Source organism: Barbus barbus, assembly GCF_936440315.1.
Source record: "Barbus barbus genome assembly, chromosome: 12".
Classification (NCBI taxonomy): domain Eukaryota; kingdom Metazoa; phylum Chordata; class Actinopteri; order Cypriniformes; family Cyprinidae; genus Barbus; species Barbus barbus.
The window spans coordinates 29,999,020-30,026,226 of record NC_136740.1 but is presented as its reverse complement, the minus strand read 5'-3'; the positions used below and the strand labels follow the sequence as shown (position 1 = coordinate 30,026,226).

Below are 27,207 nucleotides of genomic sequence, written 5' to 3'. Positions count from 1 at the left end.
CTCTCAGGTCATTTGTATTAGACAGGCCTACGTTTAAAATATTGGAGACAATACATCAATCACAGGAAGGCATACAGGAATGACTTGCCAATCCAGCAGAGTCACCTGAAAAAAGCTTTAGAGTAAGAGGATCGGCGATATTAAATATTTTCACAATGATTTGCTGGTTATATAAACTTAAGCAACAATGTGAATAGTTGCATTTTTATTTTTCCAGTTTCTGTGTAATAAACAACTGTAGACAACATAGGATGGTTCAGTAAATCAGTTCAAAACTTAAATTCAATTATTTGCTTGATTAATTATTAATTGATTAATTGAACTGATTAATTCAAATTAGTATAGAAAGAAAATGTTTAGTTTAAACAAATAAATACTATTTAGCCATATCAAGCAAAACGCACATATCTTCAAAACGCTTAAAAATATATATATATTTTTTTTTTTGCTGTATATCCCAGCCATAAAAAAATATTATAAATTAAATTCTGATTTTTTTTTTATTGTTAATTTGAATAGCCCACAATGGCTATTTTTTATGCCTGGATAATGAAATAATGAATTAAATAAACAAAAACAAACAAAGTTAACATAAAATATCACTTAAAATGGCATGACAAGTTAATAAATTAGATAAATAATTTAGAATGTTTGTCATAATTTAAATTTATAACTTTTTAAGCCATATTAGACAAAACACATAAATACCAAGACATTTAATAAATATCTTCAAGTCTTAAAATATTTATTGATTTAGTTAGTTAGTCAGTTACAGTAGTTAGGGTTAGTTAGTCCAGCCCAAAAAGTAAAGACTTAGTAAAAATAAAGTAAAAATTGAGAAAAATTATGATTTTATTGTCAATAGCCCACAATGCTTCTCTTCAAGCCTTTGTGTAATAATGTTTGTTAATGGATTACACATGTAAATTTACTTTTATTTTTTGTTACAAATAAATTCGGTAGTTAATTCCAAAATCATTCAAAAACGTCCTCAAAGCTTGGTCAGTTATACACTAAGCTCTGGAGACAATTTGTTCATGTTTTCTACTACAAACTGTTAGGATGCTGAAACTTCATATTATAATCCATATGAAAGGCAAAGAAGGTTTAAATAACCTCAGCTGCTTAATATCCGTGTCAATGAGACCTTCACAGACCATTACTTAGAAGCAAAGTTTCTGAAGAGACTGTAAAAGCCATGCAGGGGAACGTTTCTCTGCCTCTCTGAGGAGAGTTTACGGTCATTAAAACTCCTGCAATTATTTCTCACTGTTTATTTTTCGGTCAACTGTAAGGCCACTAGGGTAATCACTGCCTTTAAGGGCAGCATTTATTACTAAATAATTATCATAAAGCTGCAATCTGCTAACAGTCCTGTAGAGAAGGTGTGATATCTTGCAGGAATGAAGAGATTCACATGAAACAACAGACGCTGTAGTCTATTATTAGCTGCATTGTCATCAGTACAGTGGACAAAAAAAAAAAAAAAGTTATTTTTAGTTGCATATATTGTTTTTTGTTTGTTTGTTTTTTTCACTGTAATGTCTTAAAGGAACAGTTAACCCAGAAATAAAAACTTTGGTCATTTATTCACCTTTATGTTGCTCCAAACCCGTATGTTGTTATTTCTTCAATGGATCACAAAAGAAGAAATTAAGAATTGTCATACAGCTCTTTTCCATTCAACCATAGTGTGTAAAGCTCCAAAAAAGACAAAAACACACAGCAAAAAAAAAAAATCAGAGTGAAATAAACTCTCCTGGGAGTACATTTGAGACCACACTCAAGAGTGTGAAAGTGTTACAATATGAGTGTTAAATGAACACTGAAGCAGAGTTAAAGTTAACGAGATAATTAAGTTATTAACTGAGTGATGATTGACCATTATTGAAGACACCTGATGTTAACGAGTAGAATCACCAAAGATGAAAATCCCAATTTTTATGTCACCGTTATAGTGGTCTGCGTTTGCTTTAGTTGGGTTCTTGATCCTTACATTTTTTAAGTTAGATTTTGCTTGGCTGTTATAATAGATAGACAAGCAGAGGAGAAAATATTGCTTTTCCTGAATCCCCGAGCTAGATTTACTTAAGCCTGATTCGGACGGTAATCGTTTCTCATATGGATGTCTGTAAAAATTAATTTACATATCACCTCAGTGATCAAACTCATGGATTCGGATGGTGATGTATTCAAATAAAATTTATTTTATTAATTTTATTATTGTGGAAAATGTATTTAAAATGAACGGCAATTAAATTAGCACATGACCTTGGTGTTTGTCAAAAAACAGTAGCAATTAAATCACCAACTACCCCCTGTATATCCTCCTGTAGTGGACATTGTATTTTAGTGAATTTCTCCGAGACCTCACATGTCACAGTTTAAGTCTGGATGTCCCGTACAGAGCACATTCAGGGCTTTATAGAGATAGTCTACTAAATGATTGGACGTTTCACCATGACCACACCCTCTCCTAGGTCTTTAAAGATGGTTAAATTTAATTAAGTGAAACATTTTACATCCTTATGGAAATATGATTATATTTTGTAATTGTCATTTAACTCTGAATAATTTTCAAATTGCTTGTCATAAAGCAACATCTCAGGAAAATGTTATGGGTTTTCAAATTCAAATATGACTTCCTGTTATCATGAAACAGGACATCATTTCATACGTCCACTGTAGAGGACACCAGGACTAAAAGTATGTTTATTATGCATTTTGGGAGACATAACAATTAAATAGGAAAATACGTCAATGAGTGGGATGAACTCTAAAAGTGCTGTTCTTTTTATTTGGTAAAACATCTATGTGTTGAAACGGCTAATAATAAAATGTGACATTCTGTAGTTTTATCTCATATTCATCTTTTAATCATATTTGTAAATGTCTTGACTCCACAGCCAACAGAGCAATTTTGTCTTTACTGTTCCAACACTTATGGAGGGCACTGTATCTATTTTGTTATGAAATATTAGATGATATTATGAAAATCTGGTCAATTATTACTCCCATTATGACAATTCTTTTTTCAACATGCTGTCCCAACAGCAACACATTAATATGCAAATTAGATACAACCTACACTGTGTTTTATAGGAAAACCAGTTTATGGACATTTTTACACACATATTGCATAAAATGAAATGGTATATCAAATCGTTTTGTTATATATTTTATAACATAGTTGAGAATCATCCTTAAACAAAGTTTAGAATAAAAAAATCTTGAAACCTAAAAATGTATTGGTGATTTTTTTTTTTTAAATCCCATTGTTTTTGCCTTTTTGATGTCTATTCATGCCATTATATTTTGAAGAAAAACTTAGTCCTATAGTGTCCTCTACAGAGGACATAGAATAAAATATGAATAAAATATAATTTTTCAAAACTGTTAATTTTCCATTTTTTTCTTATGCTTTAAACCGGCCAAAAGTGACCCGCCAGCACTAATATCTGGCCCGCGCCCGTAGCCAGATTATTTTGATAGCGGCTGGTTCTGAAACAGATCTATCATGACAGCAACAGTTACTCACAATCAGAGTATGTGAGCGGAGTGGAGCGAGGAGTGGATTTTTAAAAAGTCGGAGCGTCGTGGTTCTCACTCGCTCCAAGAGCACTAAAAAACACAAAATTTACAAAGCTTTTTTTGGTGAATCAAAATTCATCCATGGCTCCCATGATTCATTACAGCATGATTAAATTAATAGCTGAATTGCTTTAGTAATTTCCTTTATTCTTACTTTTTTTTGTGTGTGACTTTTTAGTAGCTTGTTTTCTAATGATTCGAGTTAATTTGTTTTTCTGACTATGCTGTTTGTCACTAAAACAATCTTTTTTTTTTTACTATCAGAACAACTTTCAAGAAATCATTTTTAATTAGTGGATACTGTAGAATCACAGGGCTGTTATAAACAAGGCAAATATAACTCTTTCAGGTTTAGGCTTTAAATGAGTTTGTTAATTCAGGTCAAGTGATCGTTATGTAAAAACATAACCAACATCACATGCTCACTCTTTTTTCTCTTTGCTTGTCTGTCTGTTATACCTCAGTTACAGCAGCCAAACAAAATCTATCTTTAAAAACGTAACTAAAGCAAACGCAGACCACTATAATGGTGACATAAAAATTGGGATTTTCATCTTTGGTGATTCTGCTCGTTAACATCAGGTGTCTTCAATAATGGTCAATCATCACTCAATTAATCACTTAATTATCTCGTTAACTTTAACTCTGCTTCAGTGTTCATTTAACACTCATATTGTAACACTTTCACACTCTTGAGTGTGGTCTCACATGTACTCCCAGGAGAGTTTATGGCACTCTGGATTTTTTGCTGTGCACCATAAAAAAATAGTCCAAACAACAGTAATAATTTAACAGATTTGAATGAGGAATAGAACTTTTTTCTATTAAAAAAGAGGAATAGCCTTTATTCACTGAAAAAATTTGCTGATTAAAAAAATGGAACGTTTAAATGCATCACATCATCAAGCTTCATTGGTTTGCACGTCTTTTTGCACCATATTTGATTTGAAAGCAATGGTTAATCAGTGAATAATGACTTAAATTATGGAGAAAAATAACAGTAAATGGGTTTGGAACAAAACTACTAAAATGGCTATTTGTAACATCTGTGGATTGCAAATAGGCCCTCTTACCAACAAAGACATTCCATCATGTTTATCAGGTCCTTTAGACCCGAAAATAAAATAAAATAAAGTCCAAAAATAACTTGGGCACTATAACCCACATTTTCTGAAATCATTTGGCAGATTTATGTGAGGAACAAAAAGTCTTGATTCACTGAAAATCGGTTCTGTCGCTTTTTAAATCAAATATGAAAATTTAATTGGCTGTCTCTTGCCGTCCCATTTGATTCGAGAGCAATGGTTAATCAGTGAATAATGACTTGAATTATGGAGAAAAATAACAGCCTGGAACATATTCTGTTAATGCTATTTATATAAATATGGCACAAAATGTTCAAGCACTTTCAACCAACTAAACTAAGAACAAAACGATAACTTTTGAGGATTGCAAATAGGCCTACTTAGCAACCAAGACAGGCCACTATATGTTGAGGTCGTGGTGATTAGGTAACAGAATAATCCTCTAACACACAATAACAAACATTTCTTCAGTCCTGAGATGTCCAGCGTTTAGTTACAAGGCTTGGTGAATATTTTCTCATTTGCTTCTTAGATTAGCCGATGCTTTCCGAACTGTCTTCCGAAGGTGATCCGAGATAAGAAGCTAATAATCCCAGACGGAGCTCATTTTCTTGCATCAGAGCTTTCTTTCAGCAGGAGCCGTACGCAGGTGCTTTTGTTCCGATTTTAACACTAAATTTCACAGGAACCACTAATGACATTTCATCACGACTTCATTCATCCCATAACGACCTTCCAAAACACCACAAAGCGGCAGATTTTCTCCGGGAGAATTTTAAATTAAATTGAACAAACAACTAATACTTCAAGTAAAGCATGAAGACAAAATTGAAAGCAACGAAGCTGGAAAATTAGGAAAAGCAAAAGGAAAATGTCTGGGGTGTATTATAGAGCGGGGGAAACTAAAAACACATAATGAAGCTGTCTGACTACGGTATATCCCACTGTTTAGCTCGGAGTTAGTTAGGAAGAATGAATAGTCATGGGCTCCTGGTGTTAGGTGCTAATGGACACTTCTTGACCTTTGACCTCATCGGTAGCAAGCCGGACTGTATCAGACATCAGCGCTGAAGTGGATCCAGTCTCCGAGACAGACTCTCGAGCACAAGCTAGCGTATGTCATTCGGCCCACTTCAGTCCTGTGTCATTCTGAGGGCCTTTTGTCGTCTGGATTGGCCAGATTCTCTTTCCCAGAATGTCTGAGGCTCATTGTGCCGAGGCGTCTGCGATCGTGTCAATGCCGTGATGCTCCAGCTGCACTCGCAGAAGGCCGTTCTCGCTCTTGAGCTCCTCCAGCTGAAAGCAACAACACAGAAAATGATTATTAAATATGTTTTAGATATGTACATTTATGCATTTGCCAGACACTTTTATGCAAAGCAACATTGCCTTCAAGTTATACATATTTACAATACAATAAAATAAATAATATAATACAGTTGTATATATTAAATTAAATTAAAACAGTATAAATAAATAAAACAAAATAAATAAAAATAGTGTCAATGCTATAGTTACTGCATACTTTACTACTTGAGCAACAGGAAGTAAAATCACTAAATAAATTACATAAAAATAATAAAATACTATTAAATAATAACATAAATAAAAAAATGAATGTAACAAATTAATATAAAACAGTATAAATTAAAATGCATAAAAATAAAATAATAAATTTTCTTTAAATTAAATAGTATAAAATAAAAATAGTATTAATATATAATAAAAATGAAATGGTATAAAATAAAATACAAATATTGCAAATAAATATTAGAGATATTACATTAAAATAATCAAATAGTATAAAATAATAATATAAAAATAAAACGAGTATACAATAAAATATGAATTAAAATTAAACAAAATTTTATAAAATCAAAATAGTATAAAATAAAATCATACAAATTAAAAAAAATAAAATAGAGTTGCATTACTGGAGATTACACATCTTTTTTTTACCACTCTTTGTCACCCTCTTCTGGTGCTGTGCATCAGGCTAATAAGTGACGTTTGCGGCTTTCTAGTAAAGCAGAGTCTGATAATTAAATTGTGTGTGAAATTATACTGAATGAATGGGTGTGTTTATTGAATAAGTGTGTATATTTGGAGTATATATTTGGATTTTGTGGGTAAAAAAAAAAATACAAAAAGGAAGAAAAACTCTCTTTGGTATTTTATAAAAGTAGTCTGATAATGTTGATATGATCTCAAACTAAAATGTGTATTGAATACAAATAAGTTAACTTCAACCTAGGGCAAAAGCTAAATTCAGCTAAACATTTTACTGTCCGATTACATTAAAACGCATTAAATAAAATGTAATGCAAATCAATAATGCTTATTTTAATGGATCTTTGATGTCAAAACATGTATATATGCATGTTAATGAAGGCCAGACATATATGTCACCAGGATTTCCTGTGCCGTCTCTCTATCCATCATGGGTTCCTTGCTCTGAAAAACTTTGAAGACCCTTCATAAAATGTTGAAATATTATTTAAAAATATCTATATAGAGAGTAAAATGTTCATTATTAGATTTCAGGGAACAATAGTTATGATGTTATGATGTACATGTGCTCATTAACATATTAACAGATATTCAGCCCACTATGATGAACAGCAATATGAACTTCACATGTGAAGAAGTCAGCCAATCACAGAAGGACATTTGCATACGGTCTTAAAGGCACAGTAGCAAAAACAGCCTGTTGAATTCTAAAAAGTAAATTTGGCCGTTTTTGATGCCAAAAAAACTTAATTTGGCTTAAAAAACAAGTAATATGTTTCCTAGGAAAGAGATCTTGAAGGAAAATGTTGATTCAACGTAAAATAATGAATATGTCAATGCAAAGAATAGGGATTACATGACAAGGTCAGAACCGAACTGCCACTAAGCTGCTATTAAAAGCATCATACCTGCTGTCTGAGCAGCTCATTGTCCATCTGCAATCTCTCCATTGCTCTCAAACTCTCCTGCAGCCGCTGGTTATGTTGCTTCAGCTCGCCAATGTAATCACACGCCTTTGACAGGATCCCACCTTTACTCTGGAGGAACGAGAAACACCATGCATTTAAGAGAGAGATGCAGTTTCAAAGCATCTGTTGTATAGAACAGGTCAATACTGAGGTTTAGATCTTCATTTAGGGGGAAAAAGCATCATGCAGCACACCGCTCCAGTCTTAGTGCCGTCTATGCTGCAGTCTGGGATGATTTTCGAGAGTGCCACGATCCAGTTGTTGATTTGGTCTCGCCGTCGCCTTTCAACTGCACATTAACAACAAGAACAATCAGAGGCAAAATCTAGGACATATTGTCCAAAATTGCAATACATGTTTATTCCATAAACCCTCTACTGGCCTCTACAGGTGGATTTACATCAGCGCCTGCTGAGATTCATCTTCAGTATCAATATCTGAAATATCTGAGTTATCCAGGCCATGTTACTTTGCTTTCATTTACAGAGTAAAGACTACATTATGATAACTGACCTTCATTATGTTGTGCTCTTCTCCTCTCGTCTCTAGGAGTGCGCAGACTGTCCATTTTCCTAAAGAATGGGAAAAAATTTAATAATATGCATATTTCTCTGTGAAGGTGTTCTTAACATCTGCAACCTTATTGTTCCAATATTTAAAACTTACAAAAAATACACAAAAATCACAAATAAAGAACAAATACTAAATAACACAAAATGGAATAAAAAAATGCATATTCATTATTTGATATATTTCTTAGCTTCAATATCTCAATGTAAGTATTTTACAAGGCTTGCAATCTTATCTTTACAATATAAAACATAATATATTCAAATAAAAAACAACAAAAACTAAACCACTAAAGAAAGAAAGAACGAATGAATAAAAACTAAAAGATAAAATAAAATGATAAATAAATAAAAAAATAACAAAAATTATTTAAAAATATAAATAAATACATAAATAAAGAACAAACACTGCATAAAATAAAATAGAGACTGCGATTTAGTAAAATTAAAATTACAATTCTATTTCTACAGTATCTCTAAAGTTATTATTTAAAATGTACTGCTTTGGGAAATAATAGTAAACAAATTTTTTTTTTTTTTTTGGGATTGATTAACAAAAGTATAACCCCTCTTTTAACGTTTAAACGCTAGAGACAGCCTTGTCAGCCTTACTTAAACTATTTGCACAAAACTTAAATTACAGGTCAATACTGTGTAAAGTACACTGTAAAAAAAAAATAGTTTGTGCTGCCTTCAAATTTGAAGTTAACTCAACTCAAATATCCTCAAACTCAAAATAAGTGTTCATTAAAAATTTCAGCAATGTTGTGTGGATCTCATTTGCTTTTATCATGTATGTACGCCTAATTACATTAAATCTGCCATCAGTCACCCTACACTCCTGATATCGGTATTGTCCATTAAAAAAGCCAATATTGGTCAACCACTAGCAGGTATGACAAACCTAGTCCCAGCTTTGTAAAGTTGAAGCTAGTATTAGTGCGGACTGGCAGAGATCTGCGTAAGGTCTCTCTGCCCTTGGCGTCTGATCTCAGGGGAGTCGTGGCATCGGCTGTGTTCATTAGGTTATAAATTGCAGCGCTGCAAACAGCTGCCGTCTGCGACGAGCCCCGACTTTACCCTAATGACACAACTGTTCTCCGCGTGAATCTTCCCTCAGGTACGCTTTAATCAAGTCACGACTGTCACACCGCAGAGGAGAGAACACACAACACGGGGTAAAACATCTCACAAAACGCCAGGAAGGAAGTGAGATGTTTATCTGTGCTAATGCAAAACAACAAAAAGTGCATTTAAACTGAAGATGTTTTTATTTACACTACAGGAAGTCTATTCCTACGTCTCTTTATATTAATAGCACTAGTATACACTAGGAATAATATACAACCTGCAATTTATGCAGTATTTATTCTGAGCAGAATATGCAATTGTCTGTATGCATCATGTAAGACCTAAATAACGTGCTAAAATTTTGGGTGAACATCAAAGCAAAACATAATTTTTGACACAATATTTGACAACACTTCAAAATATTATTTCAGAGATAATTATTAGATGCCTGCTGAATTAAAATTTGCAGTGCAGTTCATGTGACAACAGCATAGCATACTACTGTTTTAAAGTTTATCATTGTATATTGCAGTGTTGGTAATGTTAAGAAACTAAAACTAGTATAAATTAGTAATCAAAAATTGAAATAAAAACTAATTAAAAACAATGAAATTAAAAAATATTTAAAAAATTACTCAAATAAAAATCTGTAACTGAAATAAAATAAAATATAAATATTAAGATGAAATACTTAAGTTAAACTTAAATAATTTCTAATATTTGTTTAAGTAGAAGTTATCTAATATTTATATTTTATTTTTTTCAGTGGTAACTAACTGAAATAAAGTTGAATTAATAAATATTTAAAATTAAAACTGAAATAAATAAAAAAAATAACTAAAGCTATGTAGAAGTATAAAAAAAACTCATAATAATTGCAGAGCAAAATTACAAAAAAAGTAACTAAACTTAAAATAAAAACTGAAAATATACTGTATATAAAAAGAGAATTTAAAAAAAATTATAAATACTATAATACCATATAAATACTAAAAACAAAAACAACACTTGTACTATGCATCTGAGTGATTAATATTCCATTCTGAACACAAGCCATAGTCTCTAACTGTAGTAGTTTTTATCCCAGGATCTAATAACCTGAAGGATTTGCAATTCTAATGGAAGAAAGTACGATTAGGACTCTTGTGCAATTCATTACACTGCATCCATGTCACATGAGCTGCAAAAGCTGTCTGTGTCCTAAAAGAAGGAAATAATCAAGAACGACTGAAACAAACACCATTCACCAACGACATTCTTCAGCTAGATATTTCTACTGAGCTTATTTCAGAGGATAAGGATGTTGCAACCGCACAAACGTGTGAGCATCACCCATTTTCACCACACTTCTGCTTCTGCGATGTAAAAACAGCACCTTCAAAAGGAAGCACAGCAAACCACGCTCTCCCATGAGTTATGACTGAATTTGAGCACATGATCCTGTCAGAAAACAGAATTATGACAAACAGCCCTGTTTTCAAGTAGATTCACCGATGTACTCGTGGGATCTCAAGGTTAAATGGAGAGCAAGGCACAAAAAAACATGCAGCGGTGCAACAAAGAGCCCGCAGACAATCACTTCCTGAGTAAATCCCATCCCAAATTCAAAATACTAATCCCAGACACTGTATTATTTCACCTGTAAAGGTGTAATTGTTATGGATCGAGTTACGCTAACACCTGTGGCAAGCTGTAAATGCAGTTTTTGTTTTTACTCACACAGTATACATATGTGTGCGTGGAGCTAAAGTCTGCTGAGAGGCAGAATGCAGAACATCTGAAGGAGTCATCATCACGTAGAATTGACCTAAATGAGAGAGACGACAGATGTTGTATTGCTCCACATACTAAATTCAAATCACATTCACTTCCACTGGGAGAAATCATGTTTATCATGATAAGAGAGTGGCTGAGAGTTCAAAGATTGCTGGTATTTCTAAAATATTATTTATATAAATACATACATTGTACATTGTGTGTGTGCATGTGTATAGCACTAAATTAGCATATTAGAATGATCGTGTGACATTCAAGACTGGAGTAATGATGCTGAAAATTCAGTATTGCAGCACTATAAATTACTAAAAGAGATATTTTAAATTGTAATATTTCACAGTTTTACTGTTGATCAAATAAATGCAGCATTGAGTATGAGACTTTCAAAAAGCATTTATTCTAAAAAGTATTTAAAACTAATAAAAACTATAAATTATACTAAACACTAATAATTCTAAATTTTTAATGTAAATGTAAAAATTATTTGTGATATATTATACGTGTGTGTGCGTGCGTGCGTGCGTGCGTGTATTTATATAGTCATGGCCAAAAATATCGCCACCCTTGGTAAATATGATCAAAGAAGGCTGCGACACCCTTTTATTCAATACTTTTTGAAACCTCCATTTGCCAAAACAATATAGGAGTTTTCTCCTATAATGCCTGATGAGGTTAGAGAACACCTGACAAGAGATCAGAGACCATTCCTTCATCCAGAATCACTCCAGATCCTTCAGATTCACAGCTCCATGACGGTGCTCATTATCTACAGGGTTCAGGTCAGAGGACTGAAATGAACAGCAGAAAATTGGTTTTGTGCTCAGTGACCCATTTTTGTGTTGTTTTTGAGGTTTGTGTTTGGATTATTGTCCGGTTGGAAGATCCAAACATGGCCCATTGTAAGATTTCTAACAGAGTCAGTCACTTATTGATTTTTTATCTGTTGGTATTTGATAGAATCCATGATGCCATGTGTCTGAACAAGATGTCCAGGACCTCCAGCAGAAATACATTTCACTGCTGGTTATACTCTGTATAATTGTGTATGTGACAAATAAAAATAAAATCTTGATAAAATCTTTAAATATAGGCCCACAACATCAAAAATACAGCAGTATATTTCATTGTACACATGGGGTACTTATTATCCCTGTGTTCACCAAACCCATCTTGAGTGTTTGCTGCTAAAAAGCTCATTTTTCAGTTTCATCTGACCATAGAAGCCAGTCCCATTTGAAGTTCCAGTTGTGTCTGATAACTGAACATGCTGGAGTTTGTTTTTGGATGAGAGAGGATATTTTTTCTTGAGACCCTCCCAAACAACATGTGGTGATGTAGGTGCTGTTTGACAATTTTCTTTTAAGGTTTTCTGACCCCGAGACTCAACTATTTTCTGCAATTCTGCAGCTGTGGTCCTTGAAGAGTCTTTAGCCACTCAAACTCTCCTCCTCACCGTGCATTAGGACGATATAGACACACGTCCTCTTCCAGGCAGATTCGTAACATTTTAAGTTGATTGGAAATTCTTAATTATTGCTCTGATGGTAGAAATGGGAATTTTCACTGCTCTAGCTCTTTTCTTAAAGCCACTTCACTAATTTGTGAAGCTCTTTTGCTGCACATCAGAAATACACTCACCTAAAGGATTATTAGGAACACCTGTTCAATTTCTCATTAATGCAATTATCTAATCAACCAATCACATGGCAGTTGCTTCAATGCATTTACATTTACATTTATTCATTTAGCTGACGCTTTTATCCAAAGCGACTTACAATTGCTATATATGTCAGAGGTCGCAACTAGGGGTTAAGTGGATACGAACCCGGGTCTCTCACACCAAAGGCATGTGTCTTATCCACTGCGCCATCACCACGCCATCATTTAGGGGTGTGGTCCTGGTCAAGACAATCTCCTGTACTCCAAACTGAATGTCAGAATGGGAAAGAAAGGTGATTTAAGCAATTTTGAGCGTGGCATGGTTGTTGGTGCCAGACGGGCCGGTCTGAGTATTTCACAATCTGCTCAGTTACTGGGATTTTCACGCACAGCCATTTCTAGGGTTTACAAAGAATGGTGTGAAAAGGGAAAAACATCCAGTATGCGGCAGTCCTATGGGCGAAAATGCCTTGTTGATGCTAGAGGTTAGAGGAGAATGGGCCGACTGATTCAAGCTGATAGAAGAGCAACTTTGACTGAAATAACCACTCGTTACAACCGAGGTATGCATCAAAGCATTTGTGAAGCCACAACACGCACAACCTTGAGCCGGATGGGCTACAACAGCAGAAGACCCCACCGGGTACCACTCATCTCCACTACAAATAGGAAAAAGAGGCTACAATTTGCACGAGCTCACCAAAATTGGACGGTTGAAGACTGGAAAAATGTTGCCTGGTCTGATGAGTCTCGATTTCTGTTGAGACATTCAGATGGTAGAGTCAGAATTTGGCGTAAACAGAATGAGAACATGGATCCATCATGCCTTGTTACCACTGTGCAGGCTGGTGGTGGTGGTGTAATGGTGTGGGGGATGTTTTCTTGGCACACTTTAGGCCCCTTAGTGCCAATTGGGCATCGTTTAAATGCCACGGCCTACCTGAGCATTGTTTCTGACCATGTCCATCCCTTTATGACCACCATGTACCCATCCTCTGATGGCTACTTCCAGCAGGATAATGCACCATGTCACAAAGCTCGAATCATTTCAAATTGGTTTCTTGAACATGACAATGAGTTCACTGTACTAAAATGGCCCCCACAGTCACCAGATCTCAACCCAATAGAGCATCTTTGGGATGTGGTGGAACGGGAGCTTCGTGCCCTGGATGTGCATCCCACAAATCTCCATCAACTGCAAGATGCTATCGTATCAATATGGGCCAACATTTCTAAAGAATGCTTTCAGCACCTTGTTGAATCAATGCCACGTAGAATTAAGGCAGTTTTGAAGGCGAAAGGGGGTCAAACACAGTATTAGTATGGTGTTCCTAATAATCCTTTAGGTGAGTGTATATTCTTTGGTTTTTCTCATTGTGATGGATGATTAAGGGAATTTGAGCTTTGTTTTCCCTCCTATTTATATTTCTGTGAAACAGGAAGCCATGGCTGGATAATTTCATGTTCATAATCACCCTGGAGTGCTCAAAATTGTGAATATGAATGGGAATATACTTCAGAGATATTTAACCCATAAGAATTTCTAGGGGTGCCAATAATTGTGTTCAACATGTATTTGAGAAAAACATTTATATCATAATAATATTTTCCCCCCATTTTAAATTCTTATTTTCCAATGAAAGGTTAGATTTTTGTGAATTGTTTTTATAAAAGATCAAAAGGATTAACAATGCAGATTCATTTTCACAGCCTTCTTTGATCATATTTACCAAGGTGCCAATATTTTTGGCCATGAGTGCATATGTATATATATATATATATATATATATATATATATATATATATATATTTAGTTATATTTTATATATGTACCGATAACAATAACACCAGTTAATATATGGTTTTAAGTCAGTTATTTCTATCTTTTGCCGTAGTGTGTCAGTAGGTAATATCAGTTTATATTTCCAAACATTAATTTTGCCATTAATTGTAATAATCCAGTGATATTTTTGTTTGCATAACAGCCAGTGCTCCACGCAGAGATCTGATCTGATCATCATCCAGTCTGTCTGGAAGAAATAGAACAAACTGAGACAGACTAAATCCAGAAGAACTGTGGCAACGTCTCCAAGATGCTTCAAGAAACCTCCCTGCAAAGCTACCTGGAAAACTATGCACAAGTGCACCGAGGGCAAAAGCTGCTTTAAACGTAAAGGATGGTCAAACCAAATGTTGATTTTATTTAGTTAACAGAAGATAATTGATAAAGAAAATCGATTTCTCACATTATTTTTTACAACATCCTCATTTTACAGCATTTTTACACAAGTGCCTAAAACTTTTAACAGTACTGTAGCTTTGCAGGTAGGTAAAGGACAACCTCTCAATCTAATGAAACAAGTTGCATGTGATTCTATAAACCTCAAACTTGTATATACCTGCTGTTTGTGTGAGTGTAGGGTCAGCTGCTGTCTGCATGGACATGGTCGTGGCTCCAGTATCTTCTCCAGCAGGACTGTCTTCATTACTGAAAGAGTTTTGAATTACTGTCTGGGAGAAAACAGGCATGAAATATTTTACAACCCACAAACATTTGCTTAACATCTGGCTATTTAGTTATAGCTGAGTTTGTGTAATTTTCATCTTCTGCTCTGACATGTTGTCATGTTCTGCTGCGCGTTGAATGAGATTTGTGGAGCATCACAACATAATGAATAAGTATAAGTGAATGGGATGTGAAGTAAAAGTGGTGCTGATGCAGGAACCGAGCTGGTTGCCATAGTGACGCATCTGTTGATTCCATACCTGCTGGTATTTAGTGAGGTTGGATGCAGAGACCACATTAAAAGGCTTCACCTATACTCTCCAGTCGCTATTCTGAGACTAGAATCACCCCGATACGTCACCTGAGGAGGATAAAGACACAGACTTTCATTACTAGGGTTGGTTAAAATATAGATCTTTCAGATTAACTGTGCTTTTCATGTGAATAATCCAATATTGATTCTTAATGTGCCTTTTTCAAATGATTGTAGAACAATATGTATAGCCCCATTTCCAGGACCTTTTCAGGTCTTAAAAAAACACTAGCGGTCAGAAGTTTGGAATAATTAAGAATTTCAATATTTTTGGAAAGAAGCCTCTTCTGCTCACCAAGGCTAAATTTATTTGATAAAAAAAAAAAAAACGCAAAATCAGTAAATTGCTGTGATCCAAAGCTGAATTTTCAGCATCATTACTCCAGTCTTCAGTGTCACATGATCCTTCAGAAATCATAATAATATGCTGATTTTGAGCTCAGTTATTATCAATTATAATTGGTGCTCAATTATTAATAGTGGTTCTATTAAAAAACATTGTTTTTTGTGGAAACATGATACATTTTTAAGGATTCTTTGATGAATAAAAAGTTTAATGAACATAATATGAAATCTTTTGTAACATAACTGTCTTTACTGTCACTTTTGATCAATTTAATGAATCCTTGCTGAATAAAAATATTACTTTCTTTCTTAAAAGAAAAAAACTGAAATTTTGAATGGAAGTGTAGCACATTTTCAATAAAAATAAGAAATAAAAACACTTAAACTTTGACAATAATAATCAGAAATGTTTCTTGAGCAGCAAATCAGTATATTATGATTTCTGAAGGATCATGTGACACTGAAGACTGGAGTAATGCTGAAAATTCAGCTTTAAATCACAGAAATAAATTACATTTTAAAATATATTCACATAGAAAACTGTTATTTTAAATTGTAATAATATTTCACAATACAAAAAAAAATATTATATAATTATTCCAAACCTTGGACCTGTAACAAGGTACTGTTTTTCTATGACTTTAAACTGTAAAGGGGTACCACAACATCAAAATACCCATCACATTCAGCCTTGAATACAAGCATCCAAACAGCATGTGGTCATGATACTTCAGCTGAAATTTGTGAATAATGTGATGCGATTAAAGTATGGTGACACCCTACAGGAAAATAATCATAAAAACAAGAGCTTCTGCTGTTTTTTGTCAGCCACAGAATCTGATGTTTAGAGAAAACTGCTGTAATTCCCTATAAAGTGATCATGGGAAATTTCCCGTGTCTCCTGACTGAATTCTCCAATCATCCATCATTCCTGCAATGAAGAGAGCTGTGCATAATCTAATTTAAAGGTCTAGAATGACACAGTTGTTCACTAACAGAATACATATTTGTAAATCCCCCTTAACAACCCCCCCCTCAATCCTCTGTGGCGCCGCCTGACTGACATGTGACACAGGCCCAGTGCCAATCCCAGCCAGAGACTAGAATCACATGACTGCAAACTCAAGAAAACATTTCCCAGTCATATCTCACCACATAAAATAAAAAAGATATGCATAAAGACAATAAATCTTATTTATAGGAGCATTATTTATTTTCTTGTTATCATAATGCATCTGGATGTTTTACTTTAGAGGGTTTTTTTATTATTTCCAATTATTATCAATGGCGATTCTCACCAGATTACAGTCAAAATATTGTTTCTATTATTATTTTAAATCAGCATAAACGTAAGACGATACAACACTTTTTTACACTAATGAAAAAAATGAATTGTCCTAAAAATTGACTTTTTTATGTGAAATATATATTAATGGGGGGAGGGGGAATTTTGTAGTAAGATCACACAGCTACTTGACAGATTTCATGAGAGTCAAAATGAAAAAACATTATCCAGAGAAATAAAGTGTCAGACAAACATCGGTTTAATCTTCCTATCAAAAAGCTTGACTCTAATAAAGGATTTATCGATGAAACTCACCTGTCCACCGGTATGTTTGTGTGAAACTGATAGTGAATGGCTGCTGCACCTGCATCAAGAAAATCACACAGCGGATGGGTAATGACAAAAAAGTTCATAGACATCAAAATTTGAGGATATTGTTTATAAGTAATACTATTGAGAAGTAATCTAAAAGTCTTTTAATACAACAATAATGTATAATATATAACATACAATAAAAAAAACTAACAAAAATAGGGTTTAAAATAAGTTTTAGATAAATTATAGCACATAGACTTTCCAGAAACAGTGTTAAATTTCATGTCAACCACACACATATAATGCTGATATCTTGGGAATACAGTAAAATGTCACGAAAAGAGGAAACCACAACAAATAAAGCATGCATCATGAAAAAATATGATTAATGACTGACATACCTTCAGCTATTTGTACAACTTCCTTTTCTTGATATTTCTGATATTAACTTCTTGTTCCTGTGACACATAAAAGTGCAAAATAGTAACTTTTCAACAGATGTTGGTCTCTAAAATATACAAAACAATTTTGAGGACCAGTAACAGTATGGTATCCTCAACTGTAGAAGATGCACAATGCTTCCACAATCAAATTGCATTATTAATACAGATTTTTTTCAATCCGTGCATTCACAAAACTTACAGTGCATGAAATATCCTGCATGCATGACAGATTTCTCATGACATTGCCTGAGCCCTGAGCTGCTGGAAGTGAGTCTGACTCTCTCACAGCTGATCATGGGAACAAACACTCCAGTCACGTGACAATCTTCTTCTTCATCTGAGGTTTGATGGTAAACCAGCTTATGCTGCATTACTGCCACCAACTGAACTGGAGTGTGGAAATATACAGCATAATACATATTAAATATTATATAAATATTATTTTCTTAAAAATGTATCTATGAAGTCACATTTTAAGCCTAAAATATTGTTAAAAATCCTTCCTAAAAATAATATTCTGATAAAAAAAAGGATTTATCTTATGGTAAATGAAATATATTTTTGCCACGAAACTTGGAGCAACTTTAAGAAATCTACATTGTGTAATATTTAGACTTCAAACTCTTTATTTTGCATAAAAATAAGTGAAGCTGGTCCTTTTGAGTGGAGTTTTTCATTGTGACCAGCAGCTTCACTGAATCATTTTGCGATTATATTCATTTATTATCTTCATTTCTCTCCTCATGTGTTGTAATAATTTCATTAATATAGATTTGCTGTCAGCCCTGCGTTCAATCACAACAGCCACACGACCTTTAACCTACTTACATAGGAACACGACTTTTAAGAAGGCGAGAACATTCGGAGTAACTGATTGGCCAGTTCTCAGCTTTTGATTGACAGCTCTCTGATCTGAGCAATTCTATTGGCTCACAGAACGGGCGTTCTTTAGAGCCCGCCCCAAACGGTGTCACAGCGCCTTCGCTCCGGCTGGATCCTCCTGAAGTTGATCATCAGAGGAAGAGTCACGATGAGCGTCCGAGTTCTGGTCGGAGTTAAACGGGTCATTGATTATGCTGTCAAGGTATACAACAAATAATCTTTCAATAAACACATAAAGGTGGTTTTAATGAAGAATAAACACAGAGTTGCCCTGTTTTAGAGCTGATGTTAGGCCAGCTGTTCTGTTGAATGAGGTTATGCATGTAAACTGGGTTGTTTGATGAAGGTCAGTGTTGTTATTATTATAGTTTTAATTCGATCCAAACGTGCAATCTTAATAATAGTGATGTGTATTCTGCTTCAGCTGTAGTTTTATAAACATGTATGAATGTGGGTTGTTCTGTGACATAATACATTTGATAATGTTACAAAATGATTTTAATATGGCATAGCATTAAATACTAAAATAATGATTGTTTTAACACTTTTCATAAATGTTAATATTAATAATATTCCTTGTTCTTTCTATTGTCTTAGAATATATGTAATTGCACATAAGCAGTTTTATATATGTGCATGACTGCATGTTCAGATTTATATTTATTATGCATGACATGCTGTCATTTATTAGATGTATTAAATGATGACAAGCAGTAAGAGCACTTCGAAATGGCGTGGTTGAAACAAGATGGTTTTTCATATTAAAATATTTCTGTTTCTTCAACTTTATCATTATTTGATCAAACTGCCTTTTATGCAAGTTAATAAATAATCTTAAATAAACAAAAAAAGCTTAGCAATATTAATTATAAGATCATATAAGTTGCCGTTTTAGAGCATTTGATTTTCCATTTTGTCATCTAAAAATGTGATCTGAATACTTTTGGTCTTTAATCTTTGGTTTTGTGCTCTTCTGTTTTGGCCATTATTAAGTAGTCCGATAACAGATGAGTTACTATGTTGTAATTTATTGATTGTCAGGTCATATTGATCAGGCTGGCTATCAATGCGATGTCAAATATCCCAAATCTGTCTCATTATGATCCCTTCAAAGCAGTTTATAACACGTTGCAATGAGCTGGATATGTTAGTTGTATATTAGCTTGTGTTTTTGTGATTTGAAAATCAGTTTTGATCCAGAAAGTAACTCTTATATAGGGATATTGATGTGGCCACAGTACTGCTAATATCAGCTGCTGGGTTACAGATGGATCAGTCTGTGTTGTCTGCATGCCGTGGGTTACGAAATGGTATCGTAATCAGACTGTGTCCTCCATGCCACCTTTGGCATAGTATGCGCACCGGTCATCTGAGGTTAAACATGTCGCCTCTTACTTTGTGAAAGTCACCGTCCAGTCAGTACAGCTGAAGATATTTATTAAAGTAAAAGTTCACCTAAGAATGAAAAGTCATGTGATGCATTTGTTGTTCATGTTCTTGAAGTGCTTTGTCTCTGTCCACCTCAGATCCGAGTCAAGCCTGACCACACAGGAGTGGTTACAGACGGCGTCAAGCATTCGATGAACCCTTTCTGTGAGATTGCGGTGGAGGAGGCCGTCAAACTCAAGGAGAAGAAGCTTGTTAAGGAGGTCGTGGCCGTCAGCTGTGGTCCTCAGCAGGTTCAGGTAAGACATACTCACGTTTGCTGATGATTCTTCTTGGAGAAGGATGCTAACTTTTCCATTTTTGTGAAGGACACTAACAAAAGTTGTTGGTTGTGATTGAAAAGATGCCAAAACTGAGGGAAATTATTAATTGTAAAAAAAAAAAATGTTGAAGGCATGGTAAAAGCAATCATTCACATGCATATGAAACATACTAAATCTTTAATTAGTAATAAACATCTAGATAGTTTATTACTTGGATATGTAAATGCTGTTGTTCTATTCATCAGATAATCCTGAAAAACATTTATCACAGTTTCCACAAAAATATTCAGCAGCACAACTGTTTCAACATTGATAATAATCAGAAATGTTTCAGTATATTAGGATGATTTCTGAAGGATCATGTGACACTGAAGACTGGAGTAATGCTGGAAATACAGCTTTGATCACAGAAATAAATAATATTTTAACATATTCACATAGAAAACTGTTATTTTAAATTGTAATACTATTTCACAATATTGCTGTTTTTAATCAAATAAATGTAGCCTTGGTGATGCTTTTTTCAAAAATATTTAAAAGTGATTATAAATAATTTTATAAAATAAGAAATCTCCAACTTGACTATTGTGATGTCATATAAAACCAACTAAAATGGCAGCTTCTTCAACAGCAAACAGTTTTATGTCTTTATGTTCATTTACTATGTGAGGAAATATTACTCTGCGTCCTTTCAGTAATATATCTGTGTTGTAGGAGACGATCCGGACGGCTCTGGCCATGGGTGCGGACCGTGGCATACATGTGGAAGTGTCCGGAAAGGACTACGAGACGCTTGGTCCCCTGCAGGTCTCCAAGATTTTGGCTGCTCTCGCTAAGAAAGAGCAAGCCGATCTGATCATTCTGGGTAAACAGGTAGCTGATTGTTAATTATGCCACAATGATAACAAATGACTGAATATTCATCAATAGGTTTCATGATATCGTGGTAATATTTCTCATCTAGGCCATAGATGATGACTGCAATCAAACTGGACAGATGACAGCAGCGTTGCTGGACTGGCCGCAGGTCAGACAGCTTGAGAAGAAAAGCATCACTATTACTATGGATTTGAACACACTAGCATTTTTTTTACAGTTGTTCAGAAGAATTGATGTTTTTGCTGCCTGCTACGTCACTTTTTTTCTTGTCTGAGTTGGGGATAGTGACTCCCAAATTAAACAATTTATGGATTATTATTGTATCTTTTTTTTTTAGGGAACCTTTGCATCTGAGGTGACCATAGAGGAAGACAAGCTGAGGGTGGTGAGAGAAATTGATGGTGGTTTGGAGACCATTAAGATCAAATTGCCAGCCGTGGTGACCGCTGACCTCCGTCTCAACACTCCCAGATACGCCACACTGCCTAACATCATGGTACAGTAATGCCACACTGCACATCGCCAATGGTTACAGTGCATTGTATGCGCTAGCGACTCCAGGGTCATGAGTTTGATTCCCATGGAATGCATGAACAGATCAAATGTATAGCTTGAATGCAATAGAAGTCACTTTGGATAAAAAAATCAGTTTTTCTTTTTCAAACGAAGTCTTTTCTGCTCATCAAGGTTGCAATTATTTGATTATAAATATAGTAAAAACAGTAATGTTGTAGATTATTATTACAATTTAAAATATAATTTATTTGAGTGATGCAAAGCTGAATTCGTTTAGCATCATTACTCCAGTCTTCAGTGTCACATGATCGCTCAGAAATCATTCTAAAATGTTGATATGCTGCTCAAATCAGTTTTTGCTTCATTTTTGTGGAAACTGTGAAACCATACCATTCAAATGTTTGTGGTAAGTTCTGTTTTTTTTTTTTTTTACTTAATAATTTTATTCAGCAAGGATGCATTAAATGAATCAAAAGTACTGGTGAGGTGTTTTATAAAGTTATTTAAAACAATTCTATTTCAAATAAATGCTGTTGAACTTTCTATTCATCAAAGAAGCCTGTAAATATTGTCGCGGTTTCCACAAAAGCAACTGTTGTCAACATTGATAATAAGAACCAACATTAATAATTGAGCACCAATAAAAATTGAGCATATTAGTAATATTTTTCAAAGATTATCTGACACTGAAGACTGGAGTAATGATGCTGAAAATTCAGCTTTACATCACAAGAATTAATTTCATTTGGAATTGATAATATTTCACAATATTACTGATTTTACTGTATTTTTGTCCAAATAAATGCAGCCTTGGTGAGCAGAAGAGACTTATTTCAAAAACATTTAAAATGTAATTATTCAAACCTTTTACCGCTAGGGTATGTACATTTGTCAATGACAAATCTGTGATGTGAACTGTAAGATGTTTTAGGATTTTATTAATTTTACTGGCACTTTTGCCGTGGGATCACTGTTTAATGTAAGCAATATTTAAATTTCGAATGAAAAATGCTCTTATAATAGTAAACTATACTTGCTTTTCATGAAAAAACATTGACCAACATAAGTGGACAGGACGGGGAAAAAAGTGCAGAATAAGGCATGTTTAAGCATTTTTGCGCCCCTGTAGAAAGCGAAGAAAAAGAAGATTGCGAATGTGAAGCCTGCAGATCTGGGAGTGGATGTGAGCTCACGGCTGGAGGTGCTGAAGGTGGATGAACCTCCTCAGAGACAAGCTGGAGTCAAAGTGGAGACGGTCGATGATCTGGTGGCAAAACTGAAAGAGGCTGGAAGAGTATAGAGGAAGCAGATGCAGGAGGGGCGGTGCAGACTAACACCGAAGGTAAGAATATAATGTGATTGTTAAATGCTCTCAATGACAATTCGCACAAATAAATGAAAAGAAACAAAACGTGAGGCCTTGAAAAAGATATTGCATTTAACATGCAAAAAGTCGCCCCTATTGGATAAAAATTACCATTAATAAAAATATCACGTAATTCTAATTCTTAATAATATGTATTGTATTATCACTTAATCAGGTGAAAAACTGCCACAAAGACATGATTTCTGAATTGTTTGTTCAGTTCTCAGCCCATTTTCACATGCATTCATTATTTTATGCCTAATCCTGATTTCCACTTTTTCCACTCCTTTGCAGATTGTAAGTTAAATGACACATTTACTACTTTGTCATTAAAATGTAACAATTTATTAAATTTGACTGCTTTTAAGTGCATTAAACCTGATACATATTTATAGTTTGAAAAATATTAATTCTTATTTTGTGAAAAAACTGTAAGTGATAAAGTTTGATTAATGATATTGTATTGGATTTTTTTTTTAACTCAGCAATATATATTATAAAATATTACATTTTTCATAAATGATGAATTATGTAATATTATGCCTTTTTTTGCATATAAGCAGCATTTTCTTTTCAAGATTCAGAGCTGTATAATTCACACATTCTTCTGTGTTGTTTTCTTCTCTAGGTCTTTCATCACTGGTGATGGAGCAAACTTTGAGGCCAGTAAAGTCTGGTTCGGCCCCGTCACAAATCCCGACCAGACCCATGTAGATCATGTAGTACCTGCTCCTCTGTGTGTGACTCTATGTTCATGTGGATGCTGAGAGACACTGCTCCATCAACAGCCATTCGTCCCCACGAGGACTCACCAGTTTTTCAGTGTATTTCAAGACAAAATCCATCAATGTTGTAGGGAACATTTTGAATGCATTAATAAGCCATTAAGTTTGTTTCTTTGATACATTCACTCAAAATCAACTGAATGGTCCTTTTCTGTGATTCCTGTCATTTATCGTGTAATTAAAAAGTTATCAGTGTAGTTTAGTTATGTTGTTTAAAGTTTTAACAGGACAGTGTCTCTCAGCATAACAAGAGAGTAAATCACGTTACCACAAGCGCCTCTGATTGTACAGTATCGTTTGATGACAATAAAAAGTTGTCTTTTTCATATGCATATGCATATTTCCTGTTGCCTCATTATTATTTTGGGGGAGATCTGTGCAATGGGACTTGTTTAATCTTGATGTTATTTTTCCACTCTTAAAGCTGCAGCGTTGTGTTCGCGATGTTAAAATACTTTTTGCTACCCCAGTTTGAAGTGCATAGACAACTGTATTGTTTTTTTCCAACAGAGAAGTTCAATTCTGTTGTAACATCTGTGAGGTGGATGGATTATCTCGGCAAAGGAGAAGTGCTCACTAACACAGATTTAGACAGATTTGTGAACAATATTTGAGAGAAATAGGCCTTATGTGTACATAGAAAAAGTCTTAGATCTTCAGTGTATACAGAGTGTTCCAAATAGTTCACTTCACTCATTTCAATTAGGATGCTTTGAGGACAGTAAGGCATTGGAACGGCACCTTTATCTCAATGCATTGTTGCAGGTGGTCCTGTGGATTTTTTCCCAGTAATTTTAACCAGCATGAGTCAAGACGAACAGACGATGGTTGTGATTCATTGCTCTGCTGAAGCAACACCTCAAGCTCTTGTGCACTGGATCAAGGACGGTAACCGCTTGCGAACTGGGCCCAAATACCAGATCAGTACAAACACAACTCAACTGTTTATTTCTGATTTTAATGTCACCATAGACCTCGACACCTACACCTGCACTGCCATCAACCCTCTCGGCAGCAAAACTGTGGGAACTACACTACTGGGTATGGATCCATTGTACATTATAATTACCAATAATGGGTTTTTGACCATATGAAAGTCTATACCACTGGAAAAACTTAAAATGCAACAAAACAAACTGTATATTGACTTCTAAAGGCACATTTTGTCTGCCTGCACTACTATTTAGAATTTTGGGGTCAGTAAGATTTTTTATTTTTATAGAAATTAATACTTTTTTCAGCAGGGATGCATTGAATTAATTAAGAGTCATAGTTTCCATAAAAGCATTAAGCAGTGCATCTGTTTTCAACATTGATAATAATCCGAAATGCTTCTTGATCAGCAAATCAGCATATTAGAATGATTTCTGAAGGATCATGTGACACTGAAGACTGGAGTAATGATGCTGAAAATTCAGCTTTGATCACAGAAATAAATGACATTTTACAATATATTCACATAATTGTAATTAATTGTAATAATTCACAATGTTATTATTTTTTACTGTATTATTAATCAAATAAATGCAGCCCTGGTGAACATTAAAATGGTTTGAAAGTTAGTGCATGTTTTTGAGTTCTGTTCATTCTGTTATCTTGATTTATACAATACTCAAAATATGCAATTTCAATCTTTTTTTATTTTATTTTTTTTATTTAAGACCCTCAAATTCAAGTGTTTTCCTGAGTAATGATCAAACAGAAGTGACTCTAACATGGGACGTTCCTCTCACCTCTGTTATTACAGATACATGCGAATAATCGTGTGTTGCTTCCATTCAAGCTTTGCTTGTGAATAATAAATTACAAATAGTTTGCATATCAGTGCATAATAAAAGTGCCATTGTATTTTTAAGGCTTTGACATCCAGATGAAGGGCCCAGAGCTCTCAAGCCCATCTCAACCCAAACTCAGCATCGCATCAGACTTCTGCACCATCCAATCAAAGCCGGCCAGAGCCTCCACCGTCTCAGGACTCAACCCAGAATCCACGTACTACTTCAGAATCCTCCCTAAAGCCGGCAGAACCGCAGGAGAACAGTCTGAGCAACATCGGATCAGACCAGGTGACAAGAATCGCAAATCTGAATAAGCTTTAAAGCTAGTATAATCAGGAATCCAACTTTCCTTGATCTTCTGAGAAAAAAAAAAAAAAAAACTTGTCTTCAACAACTATTTAGTCCAAAAATACCATTGATTGAAATTAAACCGTAAAAATGGTCTAACAGCTTATTTCTGCCCTGATTCTTTAATGAACCTGTCACAATGGGATGCAGCTTTTTAAGCAGAATAGAGCAATTAAAAAATACATCAGCCCAAAAGCAAACCTGAGTCTGTGTGTTTGTGCAACTAAGCCTTGTTGCTCATTTTCCATGTGAACAGGCCAGTTACATAAAAGTCTTAGTGGGAAAATCAGCCAAAAAAAGGCCTTTTTAATTTTAAGGATCAGAGGCAGGGATCAGGAAAAACAAAATTATGACTGTTTTGATACAGACACACATTTATAAATGGCCTTCAGGAAAAAAATGCATACTACAAATATACACTACCATTCAAACGTTTGGGATTTGTACGATTTTTAATGTTTTTGAAATAAGTTTCTTATGTTTGCATGCTCAAAAATGCTCAGTTACAAAACAGAAATATTGTGAAATATTAAATTATTTTAAATATCTGTTTTCTATGCGAGTATATTTTAAAAATGTAATTGATTGCTGTGACCAAACCTGAATTTTCAGCATTACTTCAGTCTTCAGTGTCACATGATCCTTCAGAAATCATTCTAATATGTTGATTTGCGGCTCAAGAAATGATCAATGCTGAAAACAGTTGTGCTGCTTCATATTATTGTAGAAACCATTTTACATTATTTTTCAGGATTCTTTAATGAACAGAAAGTTCAAAAGAACACCATTTATTTGAAATAGAAATGTTGTTTTGTCTCATTATAAATTTCCTCACATTTTTAAACAGTGTGGTGTAAACAGTACCACAGCCATAACACCCTACAGCCCAAGACTGGATGCCCACTGTAGCTAAGCAGGGTTGAGCTGGGTCAGGACCTGGATGGGAGACCTCCGGTGAAAACTAGGTTGCTGTTGGAAGAGGTGGTAGTGAGACCAGCAGGGGGTGCT

General features: G+C 34.4%; 2 protein-coding genes across 3 annotated transcripts; one reads left to right on the top strand and one right to left on the bottom strand.

Moving 5' to 3' along the window:
• Nucleotides 1-4,412: 4,412 nt before the first annotated feature.
• Nucleotides 4,413-18,275, bottom strand: LOC306877748 (upstream stimulatory factor 2-like). 2 transcript variants are annotated; one of them, XM_079429690.1, is made up of 10 exons: nt 18,136-18,275; nt 17,895-17,951; nt 17,494-17,542; nt 15,496-15,596; nt 15,129-15,240; nt 11,014-11,101; nt 8,168-8,226; nt 7,849-7,943; nt 7,595-7,723; nt 4,413-5,972 (listed from the first exon to the last, which is right to left on the bottom strand). In XM_079429690.1, the coding sequence occupies exons 5-10, from the start codon at nt 15,172-15,174 to the stop codon at nt 5,883-5,885; spliced, it is 507 nt and encodes a 168-aa protein (XP_079285816.1). In that variant the 5' UTR covers nt 15,175-15,240; nt 15,496-15,596; nt 17,494-17,542; nt 17,895-17,951; nt 18,136-18,275; the 3' UTR covers nt 4,413-5,882. The 2 variants fall into 2 exon arrangements, with proteins under 2 accessions (XP_079285816.1, XP_079285815.1); XM_079429689.1 differs by having other exon boundaries at nt 15,129-15,217; nt 18,136-18,271.
• Nucleotides 18,276-18,892: 617 nt separating this feature from the next.
• Nucleotides 18,893-24,405, top strand: LOC306877747 (electron transfer flavoprotein subunit beta-like). Its single transcript, XM_079429688.1, has 7 exons — nt 18,893-19,020; nt 20,345-20,503; nt 21,242-21,400; nt 21,492-21,554; nt 21,744-21,902; nt 23,052-23,264; nt 23,917-24,405. Exons 1-6 carry the CDS (start codon nt 18,967-18,969, stop codon nt 23,220-23,222), a joined length of 765 nt encoding a protein of 254 aa, XP_079285814.1. The 5' UTR covers nt 18,893-18,966; the 3' UTR covers nt 23,223-23,264; nt 23,917-24,405.
• The last annotated feature ends 2,802 nt before the right edge of the window (nt 24,406-27,207 follow it).